Raw genomic sequence first — 17,994 nt, 5'->3', positions numbered from 1 at the left:
TTTTTATTTAAGTATTTAGAGGGAAACTTCCATATCATAAGTAAAAATACTAGCGTTGAACCTTGTGTACAAAAAAAAAGTCACGGTGAGGGGCTCTCTGTGCTGGACCACAGTAGTTTATCGTGGAAAGGGGAAGTGAGGGTATCTGCAACACACTCTCTTCCAAATTAAAAAAATAAATGCTAATTAACTGCAGTACATTTCATCATTTTTATACAGTCAAGTGAATGAAAACAAAAAGCAATCTAAAAAAATGCAACCTACAATGGAATAAAGTCATTCGGGCAGGAGAGGCAGAATAAGACTGTTTTTACGAAAGTTACAAAGAAACATGATACAACCAAAAAAAGGGGATGGGGGAATTCTCACTAAGATTAAAAACAAAATATATTCACGTGAACACCCTATTACTCAAACACAGAGGAAGTTTCAACCTAGTTTTTTTTTCTTATACACGGGAAACACTGTTAAAGTGCTTCTTCAAGAGTCAGAAGGCACCACTGACAGTTGCCTGATACCTTGAATGCACACTGAAGAGTGAGGAAATTGTCTGGCATGATGCAAACAGTAATTGTTTATGTATCTTTATACAACTTCTCTTTAAAAAAAAGCAGCAACAAGTCATTACTTCAGTGCCAAAATTTACTTCTGTTTGGTTGATTCATTCATCCAGATGAATTTCTCCCTTAGAGCTGTGTGTGGCTTTTTATACACTGTACAAAGTGGGGCAATTCTGCAGTATAGCATTTTAGATTAGACTGGTAATCAGACTGTTTTCTAAGTTTTGAGCAGCCGATCCTGTTAAATACTCCTAAATTCTAGACAAATGGAATAATTAAATGCACTATCTTGAATGGAATACTCATCTGTGCGATGTAGAAATGGACTAGATTCCACAGAATTCAATTTGATACATAATGTCTTGTAGCAGATGTTATAACAAAATAACTTGCTTTTTGAACTACCTCACTGAGGCCATTAATGCTGTTCCTATAGTTGATTTTCTGGAGTAGGATGACACTTCATTGCTGTCCAAAGTGAGTTTGAACCTTTAACTCTCCAGAGTTTGTTCACTTTGTTGCTTATATTATTGCACTAGCTACTAAAGTCTTTATAGCTTCCTAAATAAATCTAATTGTTCAGAGTGCAGATTCTATATTTAGATAATGAACTGTATGAAATAAATAAAATAAGGGGATTTTTCTGGTCAGAGTTGCTGATATGTTGAATATCTTAATTATTTCTAATGTAAACCGTTTTGGTGCGTATTCTTAAAAACCTAGTCATTCAGCATAAAAGTTTGACTTAAACAAATCCATTCTTAAATGTTTTCTTCTCAAAAATGCATCAGAGAATTGTTTTAAATACAGAATCTGTGAGGCTTCCGACAAATTCATGTAAATTGTAGTACAAACATAGTTTGTAATTCAGATACTATAGACAGTTTTCTAGTGTCCATTGAAGTAAGGTCCCCAAAATGTAGTCTGTTTTGTTTCTGAATGGGAAAAAAGGCAAAACATTAAGCTGTTCCACTGGCTGAATAGGAGAACTGAGGAAAATGAGGTCTTCTCTCATTATCTACACAATCCATACTGTCATCTGCAAAGAGAAAAATAAATTTTACATACACTGAATAATGCCACCTACATTTTGATTTTAAACAGAGTAGAGATTAATGATTTTCATGTCTTGGAACACATGCATTGTAGCTTCCCCCATACACCCCAAACTAAAAATATAGCTAAAGCTAGTAACAGAAAGGCATCAAACTTAAGACCTGCCTTGACTCTTTTTATTTAATGTGAGTCACAGAAGAAGTTAATTTTCAGCACAGAGATGTAGCTGTGTTGGTGTCCATTTAACACTGCTGGAAGTTGTATGGCTGAATCCATATTCACTGTACTGAATTTTCACCCCTCCGGGTCTAGTGGTACAAAGTGAATGCTACGTTACCATGGAAATAAGAGTATACTTAAAATAAAAAAGCACATTAGCCATTATGCAACAAGTGTTTGTTAATATACATGATGTGTGTGCATATGCATTTCTAAGCTTATGAATATTGCTGGTTGGAAATTTTCCAACGGAATGTTTTTCTGTTGGAAAATGCCAATTCGTTGAAAATGAAATGTTTTGTGGAAACTTGTCAATTTGAACATTATTTTGCTTGGAAAAGAGCCAATGCAAAGTGTTCTGACATTTTCAGAATGAAGCATTTTGCTTTATTATTTTGAAACAACTTTTTAAAATTTTATTTTATATCAATTTTTGTAAAATGTCAAAATTAGAACAAAACTTTCTGATTTTACAAAACTAAACATTTCAACTGACCTGAAATTAATTTTTTTTTCAGAATTTCATTTTGTAAGATATTCCATATATTTTCTTTTAGTTCCATTTCAGAACAGAAACCAAATTTTGAACTGTCAGAACTCCCCACGACAAAAAATCCAGCTTCTACTCAGTTCTGTTTATGACGTTCTATGCCTGTGAAAGGCACTAGACTGGAATTCTCTAGTTAGCTATGGAGTGGGTACACACTTCCCCAAAACACTAGACTGGAGAGACCACCAGTAGGGGTTGAGAGGGCAATTCAGTTTCTATGCCCGGTCAATAGTTTTTGGCATTTACGAGGACAGGGACTCAGACCACCAGATCGAATCACAGCTCACTGAGCAGCCACTGGATAACAACTTTCTGGTACTATCAATTAGAGATGGGCCCAGGGTGCAAAATTCAGTTCCAGATTTGTAAACATCCCAAAGCTGGAGCTGGGATTTTGGTATGGACCCATCATTGCCACCTTCCCGGATTTGAATAGGCAAATTAACAGTGAAAAGCTGCATATTGGTTTACTAACACCATGATCAAGTATAATCATACAGTTTAATTACTGTATATGAAGAAACCCAGATGAATCTGAACAGACATTTCTTTGATCTTTTCTATAAGGCCAGATAACGCTACTGAATATTATCTTGGGGTGGGTCTAAAAGGAAAGTGAGAAATATTTAGAAAACTTTACCTTGGTCAGGTGGAGTGATTGTAATCATCTGTGCTGTAAATTCTTCATCAAAATACCTTGTGTCTGTTTCAGATGTAACTTGTGGTTTAAATGGAGGTATAAGCTGAAAGACGCAAAAATACTTCAAGCTTATAGTTTATTGAAATACATTCTTTATAGGTTGGCTTTGAATTTCAGCTATAAACCACAGTGACTTTTCCTATACTGCTAGTAAAATCCTGGCTCATAGGAAACACACAAATACAATACAAAATGTGCATTTGCTGTTTATGGGATGTGAAAGGCTTTATTTCTAAATCGTGTTTGCAGTAGAAAGAGTTGTGAGCCGTTGATGCTACTTCAAGCAATAAATAAATAGCTGATATTTACAGTTAAGAAATTAATAGTCTGTTTTTAAAAAATAATATACAAACTATAGGCCTTATCCCCTCTGCTTTAGGCATGGGAGAGGGGCAAAAGGAGCGGAAAGCCTGCCTAATTGCCCAAAATTGTTCAGGGGGAGGGGAGCTGTACTTCAGTGGCATCACAGCTCCCTCGTATCCCATGGAAACAACTTGATATAAACTCTGCACTTCTGGAGCTCTGAAGGTTTAAGGGAAACGGTCATGGTCAGTGGAGAGCTTCTTACATTGCATCCTTCTCTGGCTAAACCATGAGTAGCACTAATAAGACCCTACGCTGTGCTGTTGAACTCTCTTGGGTGTGAGGGGTAGAAATCAGCCCCGTGTAAGCAGGGAGTCTGGCAGTAGGACTCTAAGTAAACTGAGCTGCTTGAGTGGGGTGGGAGAGGAGGGAGCATGGGAAGTAGCACATCCACCATGCTGGTCTTATGCAGATGCAGCGTTCCAAAGGATTTTGTAATGTGCAGTTTTGGAAGGCAGTGTATCTGGTAGGCAAACCTTGTTCTGTTTCCCGCTGCATTATACAGCAGAAACTTAGAGTGAAATCACATTCTGTAGCCCTTCCACAGAGGACATGATGTTGGGCATCAATTCACCCACCACTGGGGATAAATCTGGCAGTCGTAATAGCAACTACACTACACTAGGCAACACAACAATTGGGGAATGGGATCAAGAAAGCATATTGTATCCCACTGAAACTGCAGGGAAAAGGTTAGCTAGGCAGAACATTAAATCACTCAGGCCTGGTCTACAATTAAAAGATAGATCTACATAGCTATGGTGCTCAGAGGCATGAAAAATCCACACCGTGAGCGCTGTAGCTATGCTGACCTAGTCACTGGTGTAGGCACAACAAGGTCAAACAACATAAGGACGGCCGCACCGGGTGAGACCAATGGTCCATCTAGCAGAGTATCCTGTCTTCCGACAGTTGCCAATGTCAGGTGCTTCATAGGGAATCCACAGAACAGGCAATCATCAAGTGATCCATCTCCTGTCGTTCAGTCCCAGCATCTGGCAATCAGAGGCTTAGGGACACCCAGAGCATTGGGTTGTATTCCTGACCATCTTGGCTAATAGCCTTTGATGGACTTATCCTCCATCAACTTGTCTAATTCTTTTTTGAACCCAATTATAATTATGGCTTTCACAACATCCCCTAGCAATGAGTTCCACAGGTTCACTCTGAGTTATGTAAAGTGCTACTTCCTTTTGTTTGTTTTAAACCTGCTGCCTATTAATTTCATTGGGTGACCCCTGGCTACTGTGTTACGTGAAAGGGGAAATAACACTTCCTTAGTTGCTACTGCAATACATACAATAAATAATATTAGGCCCCTTTAATTTTATTTCAGATTAGATTTAAAATTAAAGACAAAAATATGATCCACAGAGATCGAATCTGGCGATACTTCAAAGAAAAAACCTGAGAGGTTTAGAACCAACAATTCAACGTTATGGGAAGTGAGAATACAACTGTTTTAAAAATGGCCCTTATTATAAATACCTAATACAGTTACAAGATGCAAACAATATACATATTTTAAGCCTAAATTTTAAAAACTAACTAGTCATTTTGGGTGCCCAATGATACCTTGAAGGAGTCTGAGGATCAGATAAGTACTCAGCAGTTTCAGAAATTCAGGCCCCTTTAAGAGGTCTCAATCATAGGACTGGAAGGGACCTTGAGAGGTCATCTAGTCCAGTCCCCTGCACTCATGGCAGGACTAAGTATTATCTAGACCATTCCTGACAGATGTTTGTCTAACCTGCTCTTAAAAATCTCCAATGATTGAGATTCCACAACCTCCCCAGGCAATTTATTCCAGTGCGTAACCACCCTGGCAGGAAGTTTTTCCTAATGTCCAACCGAAACCTCCCTTGCTGCAATTTAAGCCCATTGCTTCTTGTCCTATCCTCAGAGGTTAAGAAGAAGAATTTTTCTCCCTCCTCCTTGTAACAACCTTTTATGTACTTGAAAACTGTTATGTCCCCTCTCAGTCTTCTCTTCTCCAGACTAAACAAACCCAATTTTTTCAATCTTCCCTCATAGGTCATGCTTTCTAGACCTTTAATCATTTTTGTTGCTCTTCTCTGGACTTTCTCCAATTTGTCCACATCTTTCCTGAGATGTGATGCCCAGAACTGAACACAATACCCCAGCTTTTAATAGATTGGCACTATATTTGCCCTTTTCCAGTCATCTGGAATCTCTCCCATCTTCCATGACTTTTCAAAGATAATCGCTAGTGGCTCAGATAGCTCAGATATCAATGTTAAGTACCCCAAATTATTGGACACTATTGAAAATGTAGGCTTTATAGTCTATATGTTATTAGAGGTACAGTACAATAGAAGGGAGCTCCATTTCATAAGATAACAATCCTATTCTCAAGTGATTCCAATCAGTATATTTTTTTGTGAGGATAAGCATCCTTTCTCCCCGATACTGAACCCCCAATATTCTGATCATCCATAAGGCAGTTTCTCCTCCGTCTAAGCAATAGCTTGGCCCTTTCTGTGTGTTCGTTCTATCCATAACCCATTTAGCTAATGGTGGTTTTGGCACACATGCTGCTCCCAGTCACTCTCGAAATTGTCTGCGGCACTGAGTCTCGGAATGCGTGAGTGATTAAGGGCTCGGGCACTGCAGCAGAAACCTAAACTCTATGCTAGCGAATGACTAGGAACCGCAGAAGGAAACAGAAAACAAGTATAAGAGGTGTTCTAGATTATTTTTTACAAAATGTTTGTAAAATACAATCTAAGACAGGGTGAGCTGCACCTACAAAATGAGGGAAATATTTTTGTCTATGGTCAGGTTTGGATTATTGAACTGGGAGGGGAAATGGGAGACTGTAGCAAGAAGCTGTGAGGTTAGTTTTATTAAGTGGATTTGTCATGTTACTGAACAGCTCTCACTGCAGTAGCTCAGCAGACTATGGTTGAGAGGTGCCACTTGTAGCGTAATGCTGCTGCATGCCAGCATGAGATACGTGGACTTAAGCTGCTTACTAGCCAAGAGAAACTGGTGAGAAGATGCAATTAAAATATCAACATTTACATAGAGTTTGTGGAAGGATGAAGTATTGCCCAGTTAAAATGCAGCCTTCTCCAAGGACAAACGGCAAAGATTTTCCGCAGGGATATTCTGATAAAGATTTTAAATTTCTGTGACTAGACAAACTCAGTCACGCCAAACTCCCTGTTGTTCAAAGCAAGGTCGTGTCTCCCAGGCTCAATTACACAGAAAATGTCCTTGTTCATACAAAACCTCAATTATGTAAACTTATTCAACATTTCCCAATGACACTGGGGAATCATGTCTGTCCCAGAGATTCATGTAGACTAATAGCATATTTCACTCACTATGGGGTGATATTCTATCACTTTCAGAAGGCCCTCCAGGCCACTTAAACCTGTCTCTTTGGCCTGCGCAGAGTGGGTATTTCTACAGTAGATAATGTCTTAGATCCAATTTCTGATTTGCCTGCTTGCTAGAAATGGGCCAAAGAGGTTGGGTTTTGGTTTTGCAAAAACTATGTCAGAGGTAGTCTTGATCCAGGTACTATTTTCTCCAAGGCAGCAAATGTCTGGAGGGATTGGGAAAAAATATCGAAGTTTTTGGCCCATCACCACTCTCTATAAGCTTCATGAAGATCATATTAAAAACAATATTCTTTACACTGAACTGTGTAAACTCTGCAGTCAGAATGCTGGCATGCAGAAGTCCAAGACCTGATAAATTTACTGCAGACATTCTACATGTGGCAGTCTCCTTTGATATCTGTTCTTAAAAAGGATATTGTCAAGGCTAGTAGATCTAAAATCAGACCTTCCAGACAGCTCTTTGTTTCCTGGCAGATGCACAAAAGGCAAATAAATGACTTGCTATCCCTCCAATTTGTTTGGCTGCCTTAGTCTGGTGAGCAGACAGGGTATGGAATATACACAACTCCTATTCTCTCAAGAATTGAGATACTTGTAAATTTCAGAACTCTGCTTTCTGACAAGAATAGGGCAGGCAGAATGAGAGGCGCCCAGTAAAACATGCATGTGTGATCATGAATTAATACAGTTCTAGGCTGTATTAATTCTGCTTTTTACAGATCCAGACTAACATGGCTACCCCTCTGATACAGTTCTAGGGTTTGTTTTCCACTTGCCCAGCAGAAGAGTTCGAGTTCTGTCAGTTACAAGCCTTTCTTTAGGGGAAATGACAGATTTTCCAGGAGCAGAAGGGCAGAGTTATATTGTAAGTATTAAAATGTGTATATTTACAACAGGTTAAAATTTTAGCCTGGCAACCTGGACGGTGTCCTTTAAAAGGATCAATGTATGCTGAATGATGCATAGGTATTCAAGTGTGAAGCGTACAATGCTGAAATATTTCATCAGTATTCAGATGCATCTCTCTCCCTTCTGTAAAATGATATAAAGGGGCAACATCTTTCCTAATACAAGAGTTTTCTAGTATTAGGAACGTGCGTGTCATATTACACTTTGTTTGCTGTATCTTTTGCGTTCTCCAGGGGACTATTCGACATCTTCATAACTTTATCAACAAGGAGAGAGGGAAGTTTTGGAAGGAGAAGATAGGGTACCCTTTGTACTCCAAATACAATAGGAAAGCCAACAATGTTAATCTCTATTGGTATGATATGGAAACTGCTAACATATTATGATGTTAGTTATACTAAAAGGAATCCAACAGCTAAAACCCTGAACAGATCATACATTTCTATTAATTAATAAGAGACTTTCAGGTTAAAAAGAAATTATTATTTATGCCTATTGGGGCCCAAAGTTGGCTCTAGCACTTTACAAAACCAAGGGAAAATATGACTCTTGCCTCCTAATTAAATTAGCTCTGATATGATGCAGGGAAAATAAGACAGTACGGAGGGCAAAGAGGGATAACACGAATAAGGTCACACAGTTACTCAACAGCTAGTACATGGCATGATGAAGTTGTTTCTCTTTTTATCACTAAATAGATGTCTGAGTTCCATGTGGGTGTCATGACAAAAGTGTTTGTGAGGAGGGACTTGAATGAGTGGAGGGAAATGCTCGGAAGAGGTAATCAAGGCAACGTGGAAAATGGCTCTAAGATAATGGAGGAGGAAGTGATTGAGGTCGACATCACTGACAGAGTAGTGGTTATGCCAGTCACATAGCAGCAGGTCAGTCTCTCTGACTCTAGGGGCTCCTGTTAGAGAACATGGGGGCGGGGCTTCAGAAAAGTAGGTGACAAACCATGAATTCAGATACTTAAAATTGTCCTTCCCTTCTTCGTCACAAACCCCTTATTAGAACTCAACTAACTTTAAAAAAAAAAAATCCAAGTTTTACTTCTCTGTGTTTATGCTATTTGTCTGATCTAGTCTATTTGCATTATTCAAACAGAGAGAAATGCAAAAAGCAAAAAACAGTTTCACTATTATTTCTGGTTAGTTTCATGTTCAGATTCTCAGGCACTGGTTCAATGAGCCAGTTTCTGGGCTTCAAGCATCTTAGGGGTATCACTGGTTAAAGAGAAAACTGTTTCAACTATAATTAAAACAAAATTCATGGAAACCAGTTTTGTAAAAGCTTGCGTTCACAAAAAACTAATATTTTGAGCCATTTTTGACTTAACAGAATCTCGTTTACTCTTATTATTGATTTAAATATGTTTTCTTTAGCAGGAATTTTTTAGTTAGAAATAAAGAACTATATTGGTGTAAGAACTATAACAATTCTGGCTTAGAAAAGCTGATTCAGAAATGTAGCAAACCTTTTTTATGAAGTAATCTTCAATAGCCAATGTAGGGACCACCTTAAACATATTCAGTTTCTCCACAAACCCACTTTACATCAGAGGAATTATTATAAGTACCTTTTTCTCATATACGTCTTGCCAAACAATGCCAGAAAAAAATTTGTGTTGCATAATCTCCTTTGCGTCATCAGAGCCACCACCTAACCTGTTTTGGGGCAAAAAAAACCATTTGAGCATATGTAGTTTTCAAATAAGGTTATTACTGAGAAGTGAGGAAGTCATGGGTTATATGGTTAAGTAACCAACAGTTTATCAGTTTCAGGTCTGAGAATGAGCCTTTACCTTGATGCATTTGTTTCGTGTACTAAGACTCATGAATACCGTTTGATTGTCCATTTCAGACTTCAACATGCTTTCAAAACCTCTAGTGGAACTATTTTTAAGAGATAAATTATTGATACAGAAAAAGATGCATCTAAAATTTGTGCTTCAAAAGATCTGACCTCAAAATGAAGTTCTATTATGTGACTTTAAAAGTGGGCTTCTCCTACGCAACATCTCTGCTCTAATTCATATTTGTTTTAGTGGGAAAAGTAAGTTATTACTTTTAGTATGCAGAGCTTGTGCATGCCTATGGGAGAGTGAGCTGGATTCTAGTCCTTCTTGTGCATTAAGTTTTACTGTGTTCCAATGAGAAGTCCAATCAGTTACACCTGGCAACTAGGAAAAGGGAATGAGGTTTGCTCAGGTGTAAATTAAGGCTAAAATCTGAAAATAATGGGAGTTATACCATAGAAATGAAGAAAGGCAGAATTTGACCTGCACAACCCTAATAATTTGTTGGAAGCATAACTTACAGGCCATCAAAAAACTCTTTGTGGAAATATTTGATATGATTCATAGATTCCAAGGCCAGAAGGGACCACTGTGATCATCTAATCTGACCTCCTGTATAATACAGGTCATAGAACTTCCCCAAAATAATTCCTAGATCAGACCTTTTCGAAAAACATCCAATCTTGATTTAAAAATTGCCAGTAATGGGGAATGCACCATGACCCTTGGTAAATTGTTCCAGTGATTAATTACTCTCACTGTTAAGAAGCTGTTATGGAAGATAATGAAACACAAACATAGAACCCCATGTTGCCATTTTAGTCAACTTTCAGAGAAGAGCTGAAGCTTAAAAATACATTTTGTAACAAGAGTTGAGTGAGCCCTGACTGAGCTAGCCAGCCTTCCTTCTAACTCTGTTACAAGGAGTAGTCACTTCTCAGTGTGCTGGGATATTTTCTTGGAAGCCCAACTCATCTTAACGACCAACAGTGAAAGACACAAGGTTTTTAAAAGAAACTGAATTATGCAACCTGATGTAAACGTAAATTATAAGACGACACTTGGTGCTATGATATCACAAATAAATAATAATATCAAGTTGTACACAAACAGTACCCTCCTTCCTGGATTCAGGGAAACACAATGGGTTTTCTATTGATTTAAATTATATCGAGATGGGGCACTTTTATTACGATAGAGTCTTCACACAGACATGACCCAACATAATTACAGGTATAAATTAAAACAACTTAGTTATTTTTGTTCCAGTTAACGTGTAGAGAAGCCCTGAGTCAACAGGAGTTTGAACTTTATTATATGGGTGAAATGCTTTCTCTTAAAGACTGAGCCACATTATCCAAACACCACAAAAAGCATGTTCTTCTGGAACAAAACACACAGAGATCAACAGGCTTCTCGCTCACCTATCACCTTCAGACAGGTGATAGATGAAATTCACAGATATTAAGGCTGGAAGGTACCATTACAATCATTATGATCATCTAGTCTGACCTCCTGCATATGGCGCCCACCACCATAATTTCTGAGCACCTCATCAACTTTAATGTTTTTATCCTCCCAAACACCCCTGTGTAGTAGGGAACTACTATTATCCCCATTTTACAGATGAGAAGCTGAGCCACAGAGCGGCTAAGTGACTTGCCCAGTCACACAGGAAATCTGGTAGAGCTGGGAACTGAACTCACTACTACAAGTCCCAGGCTAGCACCTTACCACTGGGCCACACTTCCCCTTATAACACAAGCCACAACACAATTTCACTCTGCAATTCTTGAAATCCTAACTATGGGTATAAATAAGACTATAAAAGCAATACACCATTAAAAGTTTACAGCGAGATATTACAACGATTAAATGAGAACAGAGACCTAGAAAAAACTATAGTCTAAATCAGGGTGAATAAAAATCAGTTTTTAAAAAAAATAAAACAAAAAAATCAGATTTTTTTTTATTTAAATTGGATTTTTTTGATAAAATGCTTTTTGAGGAAAAAACTAAAGATAAAGATACATTATAGATCAAAGATATCTCATCATGGAATAGGGATTATAAATTCTAATTCTATAGTATGAGACAATATATTCATGTAATGTTTAAGATAAATTTTGTAAATGAATTCCAATAGTTCATGGATTAGGGACCCAATTTTATGCGGTTCCAGGGGCTTCTGTATAGATTATTTAGGTTAATCTTTCTATCTACCCAATAGGACTCAGTGCTCAGTCTAGAAGATACCATCAGAGATGCTTAGTTTTGCAGTTCTCAAACTGTGGATTTATGTATCGAGAGATAACATTCTTGTTAACAGCAAAAATGATTTTAAATAAATAATATAGAGAGGTGAGAAATAACAGACGTCAACCCTATAGTCCCTCTGCAAATTTGTGTACACAGAGTCAATCCCTTACCTCTCTCTAAAAGTGAAAAGTTTCAAAAAGTTCAATGAATAGAAGATTGTTGGGGGCAGAATAGATCTGGACAAGGAGAAGAAGTCTGGAGATAAATGTGAGAAGGGAGGGACAGGCAGTGGAAACAAAAGTGAAACTGTTTGAGCAGCATATTCCAGAAGTCTTGAGGTTTTTCTGAGTGTAGCCTTCATTGATTTGAGATCTACCATACCATTCTCTCACTAGAAGGGAAAACCTATAATGGCAGCAGGCCATAAAAGAGACCCAGTTTGGGAATATTTTAATCAAGTTCCTCTACCTGTGGGCAAGACAGGGATGCGTCCAAAATGCAAACAGTGCAACAAAGAAGTGCAAGGCCTGGTTGCCCGAATGAAACAACATCATGAGAAGTCTTCCTTCTCAGGAGGAAGCTGCGTTGACGATGATGAAAGGAAGATGTCTGAACATGCAGGATCTTCAGATTGGTAAACTTTTTTATTTCATACTTCTTTCTTAAGGACTGCCTGTCTTCCTTCTGGACTATTCTTGAATTCTCATGTTTGAGCAAAAACTATAGTTGTTACTCTATGGTACTATCATTTTAGATGCAGTTGTGATAAAAAATAGATCGCTGAAATAGGCAGATCTTCCTGTTACAATTTCACCTTTAAAGTAGTACTGAGTGTCAGTGAATGCAATGGGTAATACTAAATGAGCAGTATGGTAATAATAATTAAATAACTGCATTGACTTATTTTGTTTAGGGGAATCCATCCTCATCATACAGGATTCTGAAAACTATCCACCTTCAAGATCACCATCATTTTCTATAGTTTCAGAGTTATCTGCCAGTGATAGTGTTTCAGTCACATCATATATGTCACATAGCCACAGTATATCACCTGTAGCAAAAAGAAAAAAAACCCTCCATCATCCAGAAACAACCATAGATAAGTTTGTGATAAGAAACAGCAGATTACAAAAAGAGGTAATTGATGAAAAAATTGCCCAGTTTATTTATGCAACAAACTCTCCTTTCCGTATGATTGAGAACCCACACTTCATAAACATGGTTCAGTCATTAAGACCAGGATACAGTCCACCCAACAGAGCAGATGTTGCATGCAAATTGCTGGATAAAGTGTATGAAAGAGAAATTGAGCAGTGTGCAAAAGGTCTAGGAGGGTGAAACTGTTAACCTGAGTCTTGATGGGTGGAGCAATGTCCACAATGGTCCTGTTGTATGTGCTTGTGTGACAACAGAAGAAGGGAGTGTCTTCCTTATAGAAACAATTGATACATCAGGAAATGCACACACAGCAGAATACTTACAAGAAGTAGTAGTAAAAGCTATAACAAACTGTGAAAAAATATTCAAATGTCTAGTACGCAGTTTGGTCACAGACAATGCTGCACATATATCCAAGATGAGAAGAAATTTAGAAGAGAGTGAAGAGAATTCCAAGCTAATAACATAAGGTTGCAGTGCTCATTTGCTGCACCTCCTAGCCAAAGACTTTAGTGTTCCAGAAATAAAGGCTAATGTTGTTGAAATTGCAAAATACTTCTGTAACAACCACTTTGCAGCAGCTGCTCTGAAAAGAGTGGGAGGAACCAAGCTAACTCTCCCACAAGACGTGCGATGGAACTCGGTAGTGGACTGTTTTGAGCACATATCAAGAACATCTTTAATTGGATGACAGTTTATGAACAAAATCGTGAAAAAATAGATGGCACTCTCAACATTGGGCTTAAGAGAAATGTTGAACACGTGCTGAGTACTCTGAAGCCTATTTCTGTAGCTCTGAACAAAATGCAGGGAAATAGCTGTTTTATTGCTGACGCTGTTGAAATTTGGAAGGAACTGAGTGAGATCTTAAAAAGAAATATGCAATGACAGAGTTAAATTACAAGCAATAAAAAAATGAATGGGACAAGCACTATCTCCTGCTCATTTTCTTGCAAATATTCTCAATACTCGGTACCAGGATCAAACCTTAACTGCTGAAGAAGAGGAGTTGGCTATGACACGGACATCCAGCAATCATCCCTCCTTAATGCCAACTATAATAAACTTCAGAGCTAAGGGTGAACCATTCAAGAAATATATGTTTACTGATGATGTTTTAAAGAAAAAGTCACACCAGTGAACTGGTGGAAGTCACTTAAGCACTTGGATTCAGAGACTGTTGAAGTGATAATCTCACTTTTAACAGCAGTAGCTTCTTCTGCTGGTGTAGAAAGAATATTTTCTTCTTTTGGACTAATTCCTTCCAAATTGAGAAATCGTTTGGGACCTGAAAAAGCAGGAAAGCTTGTTTTTCTTTTCCAGATTATGAACAAACAGGGAAATGAAGGTGAAGACGACTGAGTTAGCTACAGAAGCCAATATTTTAAGTTTCTCATGTTGACCAGGCTGACAGTCGATTTAATTTTTGTTTTGTTTTTTTAAATATTTCATTTAACTATTTTAGTTAAAAACAATTTTAACAAAAACAAACCTGATTTTAAAAAACATGAATGTTTAACTAAATTCAAAAATCCATATGCTTGTTTTGTTAAAATACTATATGTTTGCTTTTGAAGAAAATAATCCAGAATACATAATGTTGTTTTAGTTAAATAAAACAATTTAAATGTCTCTGTCAGTCAGCCCCCAGACTACTGCACTGGGCAGCACAGCATGGGGAGTTCAAAAGAGACAAATTATCATAAGGAAGGTGTTTAGAAAAACCATGAAACGTGCATTCTCTGAACTTATAAAACTACATGCAGCCTGGAAGTTATTTTAATGATCTGACTGCAAATATCTGTGCTCCAGAAGTGAAAGATAGACAGCTATCATTCTGAAGAGAAACCAAGCGCAAATACAGTAATCATTCTGCATACCTAAATCACTGACAGGGTTATAATTAGGGCCCTACCAATTTCACGGCAGTGAAAAATGTGTCATGGACCATGAAATAAGCCCTTCCCCATGAAATCTGATCTCACCTTTGCTGCTGGGAGTGCCCCAGTCAGGGGGCTCCTAGATGCGAGTCCCTGCTGGGCTGGGTAGGGACAGGACTTGTCCTTCCCTAGCATGGCAGCTCGGGGTGGGGAAAGGGGAAGATCAGACCCACTTCCAGGTACCTTTTGGATTGGGACCCCAAAGGTTACAACACCTAAAATTTCAGATGTAAACAGCTGAAAACATGAAATTGACCAATTTTAAAACCCTCTGCGAAATTGATCAAAATGATTGTGAATTGGTAGGGCTCTAGTTATAAAGAAACACAATAAAAAAGCTTACTGAATCATGGATAGGCAGTGTCATCTCAGCTAAGTCATCGATATAAGGGTTTAAACAATGCTGAGCACCCATTTCCATTCACAGTTTTAAAAAATATATAGTACTAGTTCTTCATTTTAACAACCTCAACTCCACTGCAGCATGGTTCTGATCCAGAAAAGCATTTAAGCATGTACTTAACTTTAAACATGCGAGTAGTCCCACTGATAGTGAGCTTGTGCTTAAATACTTTCTGGGCCAAGACCACACAAGATGGGATACAATGAGACTATCATCATCTGGAAGGTCTTTTACACCATTAACCACTAGGTTCTTGATTGTCTTCTGCTGGTTGCTCATTTGGGGTCTTCCCCAGTTACATTTTATCCAGCAGACTCTTAAATCACTTTATTCTCCAGTTGGTCTCCACTTATTTCCAATATATACTGTTATGCTAAAATATTTAGCAACTCCAAAATCTTCAACACAATATTTTAATATTCCCCTGCAGGGCTTTCAAGACATAACTCATTGTTATTAAAATCCTTATCAGTCACCACAATAGATATTCCCTAAGGTCCACCTTGCGTATAGGAAGATCTAATCATTGCTAGCACCAGGCTGATGTAGGTGTTAAATGGCACACTTTGTTCCTTCCAAATGCTCTTCGTTTCACTTGAATGCTGCAGAGAAGAATGACATTTTGGCAGGAGGCTTTCATTTTGTGGAACCCAAGGAGCAGAATTCCTTCCATTTCCAGTTTGTATTGTTGCTAGAATCCACTGCTTCACAAGTGTCTCCAATTCCTATGTAGTCCCAAATCAACACTAACTTAAGCCACCTTTCATTACTAGGTCTTACAGTGATCCCTCTGACTTTATGATAAAGACCACATCCTCAATACACCTAAGATTACAGAATCTGCTTCCTTCCATTCAAATTCTACCATTCCAACCCTGAAAAGCACTCTACACATACTGGTTAAACAAATGCATTAAACACACTGAAGTGCTGTGGAACTCTTTTGCCTACATTTTAACACACAAGGTGGGTGAGGTAATATCTTTTATTGGACCAGCTTCTGTTGGTGAGAGGGACAGGTTTTTGAGTTACACAGAGATCTTTTTCAGGTCTGGGAAAGGTACTGAGAGCATCACAGCTAAATACAAGAATAGATAGTTTAGCATAAGTAATTAGAATAATATGTGGGAAGGGACCTTCAAGGTGAAGTGGTCCATTAACACCCCTGTAGTCATAGGACAAAAAGGGGGGTCAGTGGGTTACGGATTGTTATAATAAGCCACAAATCCAGTGTCTTTATCAAGACCATGATTTTTAGTGTCTAGTAAAATTATGAATTTAAGCTCCCAGGCTCATCTTTTGAAAGTGTTGTGCAGGTTTCCTTTGAGGAAGAGAACTACTAAGTTAGATACAGAACGATCGCTTTGTCAAAAATGTTCACCCACAGGTGATAGGGTGTTTTTGACCTTTATCATTTTCCTCTGAGAATTCATTTGAGAGGTGTAGTGATTGTCTAGTTTCACTCACATAGTTGTTATTGGGGCATTTATAGTGCACTGGATGAGGTACACCACATGTTGCGTGGGATCCATGGATCTTGAAAGATGTGTTGTGGGGGGTGTTGATCATTGTAGCAGTGGAGATAGAACAACAGATGCAAAACTTGCAGACCTATCAGGGTCCGGTGCATCCTGATCTGTGGGGAGCTTCCTGGTGCTGATGAGCTTGGATAGGATGGGGAATTGTGTGAAGGCCAGAAGAGAGGATGCTGGCTCCTGCAGCTGGCAGTCTCATGATGACACAAAGTTCTAGCAATCATGTGACTTCACGGGGGGGAGGAAGGGGGAGAAGGAGAAGACTTCAAAACAGTTTCCTGTAGCCTAGTGGAAGAGGCACAAAATTGCAAGCCCAGAGACTATGAGTTCTAATCCTGGCTCTTCCACTGACCGCTGTTAGTATTTCGGTGCCCTTACAAAACCTCATTATTAAACAAGGTTTTAGGCTATTAGATAGGAAAACCGAGAGACTTATAGACCAATCAGCCTAATTTTAATACCTGGAAAGATCCTGGAACAAATTATTAAATAATCTGTAAGCAGCTAGAGATAATAGGGTGATAAGTAATAGCCAACATTGATTTGTCAAGGACAAATCATGCCAAACCAACCTAATTTCCTTCTTTGACAGAGTTATTGGCTTAGTGGATATAGGGGGAAAACAGCAGACATGATACAGCTTGATTTTATTAAGGATTTTGGACACAGTCCCACGTGACAAACTAGGGAAATCTGGTCTAGATGAAATTACTATAAAATGGGCGCACAACTGTTTAAAAAAATAAATAAAATAAAAAACCCACCATACTCAATGAGTAGTTATCAGTAGTTCACTGTCAAACTAGAAGGGCATATCTAGTGGGATCCCTGAGAAGTAAGTCTTGGGTCCGGTACTATTCAATATTTTCATTAATGACTTGGATAATGGAATGGAGAGTATGCTTATAAAATTTCCAGATGACACCGAGCGAGGAGGGGTTGCAAGCACTTTGGAGTACAAGATTAGAATTCAAAACGACCTTAACAAATTGGAGAATTGGTCTGAAATCAACAAGATGAAATTCAATAAAAGACAGGTGCAAATTACTACACTTAGGAAGAAAAAAATCAAATGCACAAATACAAAATGGGGAATAACTGGCTAGGTGGCAGTACTGCAGAAAAAGATCTAGGGGTTATAATGGATCACAAACTGAGTATGAACCAAAAATG

General features: G+C 38.2%; 1 protein-coding gene across 1 annotated transcript in view; it reads right to left on the bottom strand.

Moving 5' to 3' along the window:
• AKT1 (AKT serine/threonine kinase 1) overlaps positions 1 to 17,994 on the bottom strand; it is a 56,472-nt gene continuing 38,478 nt past the window's right edge. Inside the window, exons 9-11 of the mRNA XM_065404502.1 lie at positions 9,308 to 9,395; positions 3,026 to 3,128; positions 1 to 1,599 (exon numbers count right to left, since the gene is read on the bottom strand). Of these exons, the coding sequence (XP_065260574.1) occupies positions 1,520 to 1,599; positions 3,026 to 3,128; positions 9,308 to 9,395 (271 nt within the window). The 3' untranslated portion in view covers positions 1 to 1,519. The remainder of the gene's footprint in view (positions 1,600 to 3,025; positions 3,129 to 9,307; positions 9,396 to 17,994) is intronic.

The sequence above is a fragment of the Emys orbicularis genome, chromosome 4 (genome assembly GCF_028017835.1).
Source record: "Emys orbicularis isolate rEmyOrb1 chromosome 4, rEmyOrb1.hap1, whole genome shotgun sequence".
In the NCBI taxonomy this organism is placed as follows: domain Eukaryota; kingdom Metazoa; phylum Chordata; order Testudines; family Emydidae; genus Emys; species Emys orbicularis.
The sequence above is the reverse complement of the archived record's forward strand: the minus strand, read 5'-3'. Positions and strand labels throughout refer to the sequence as shown.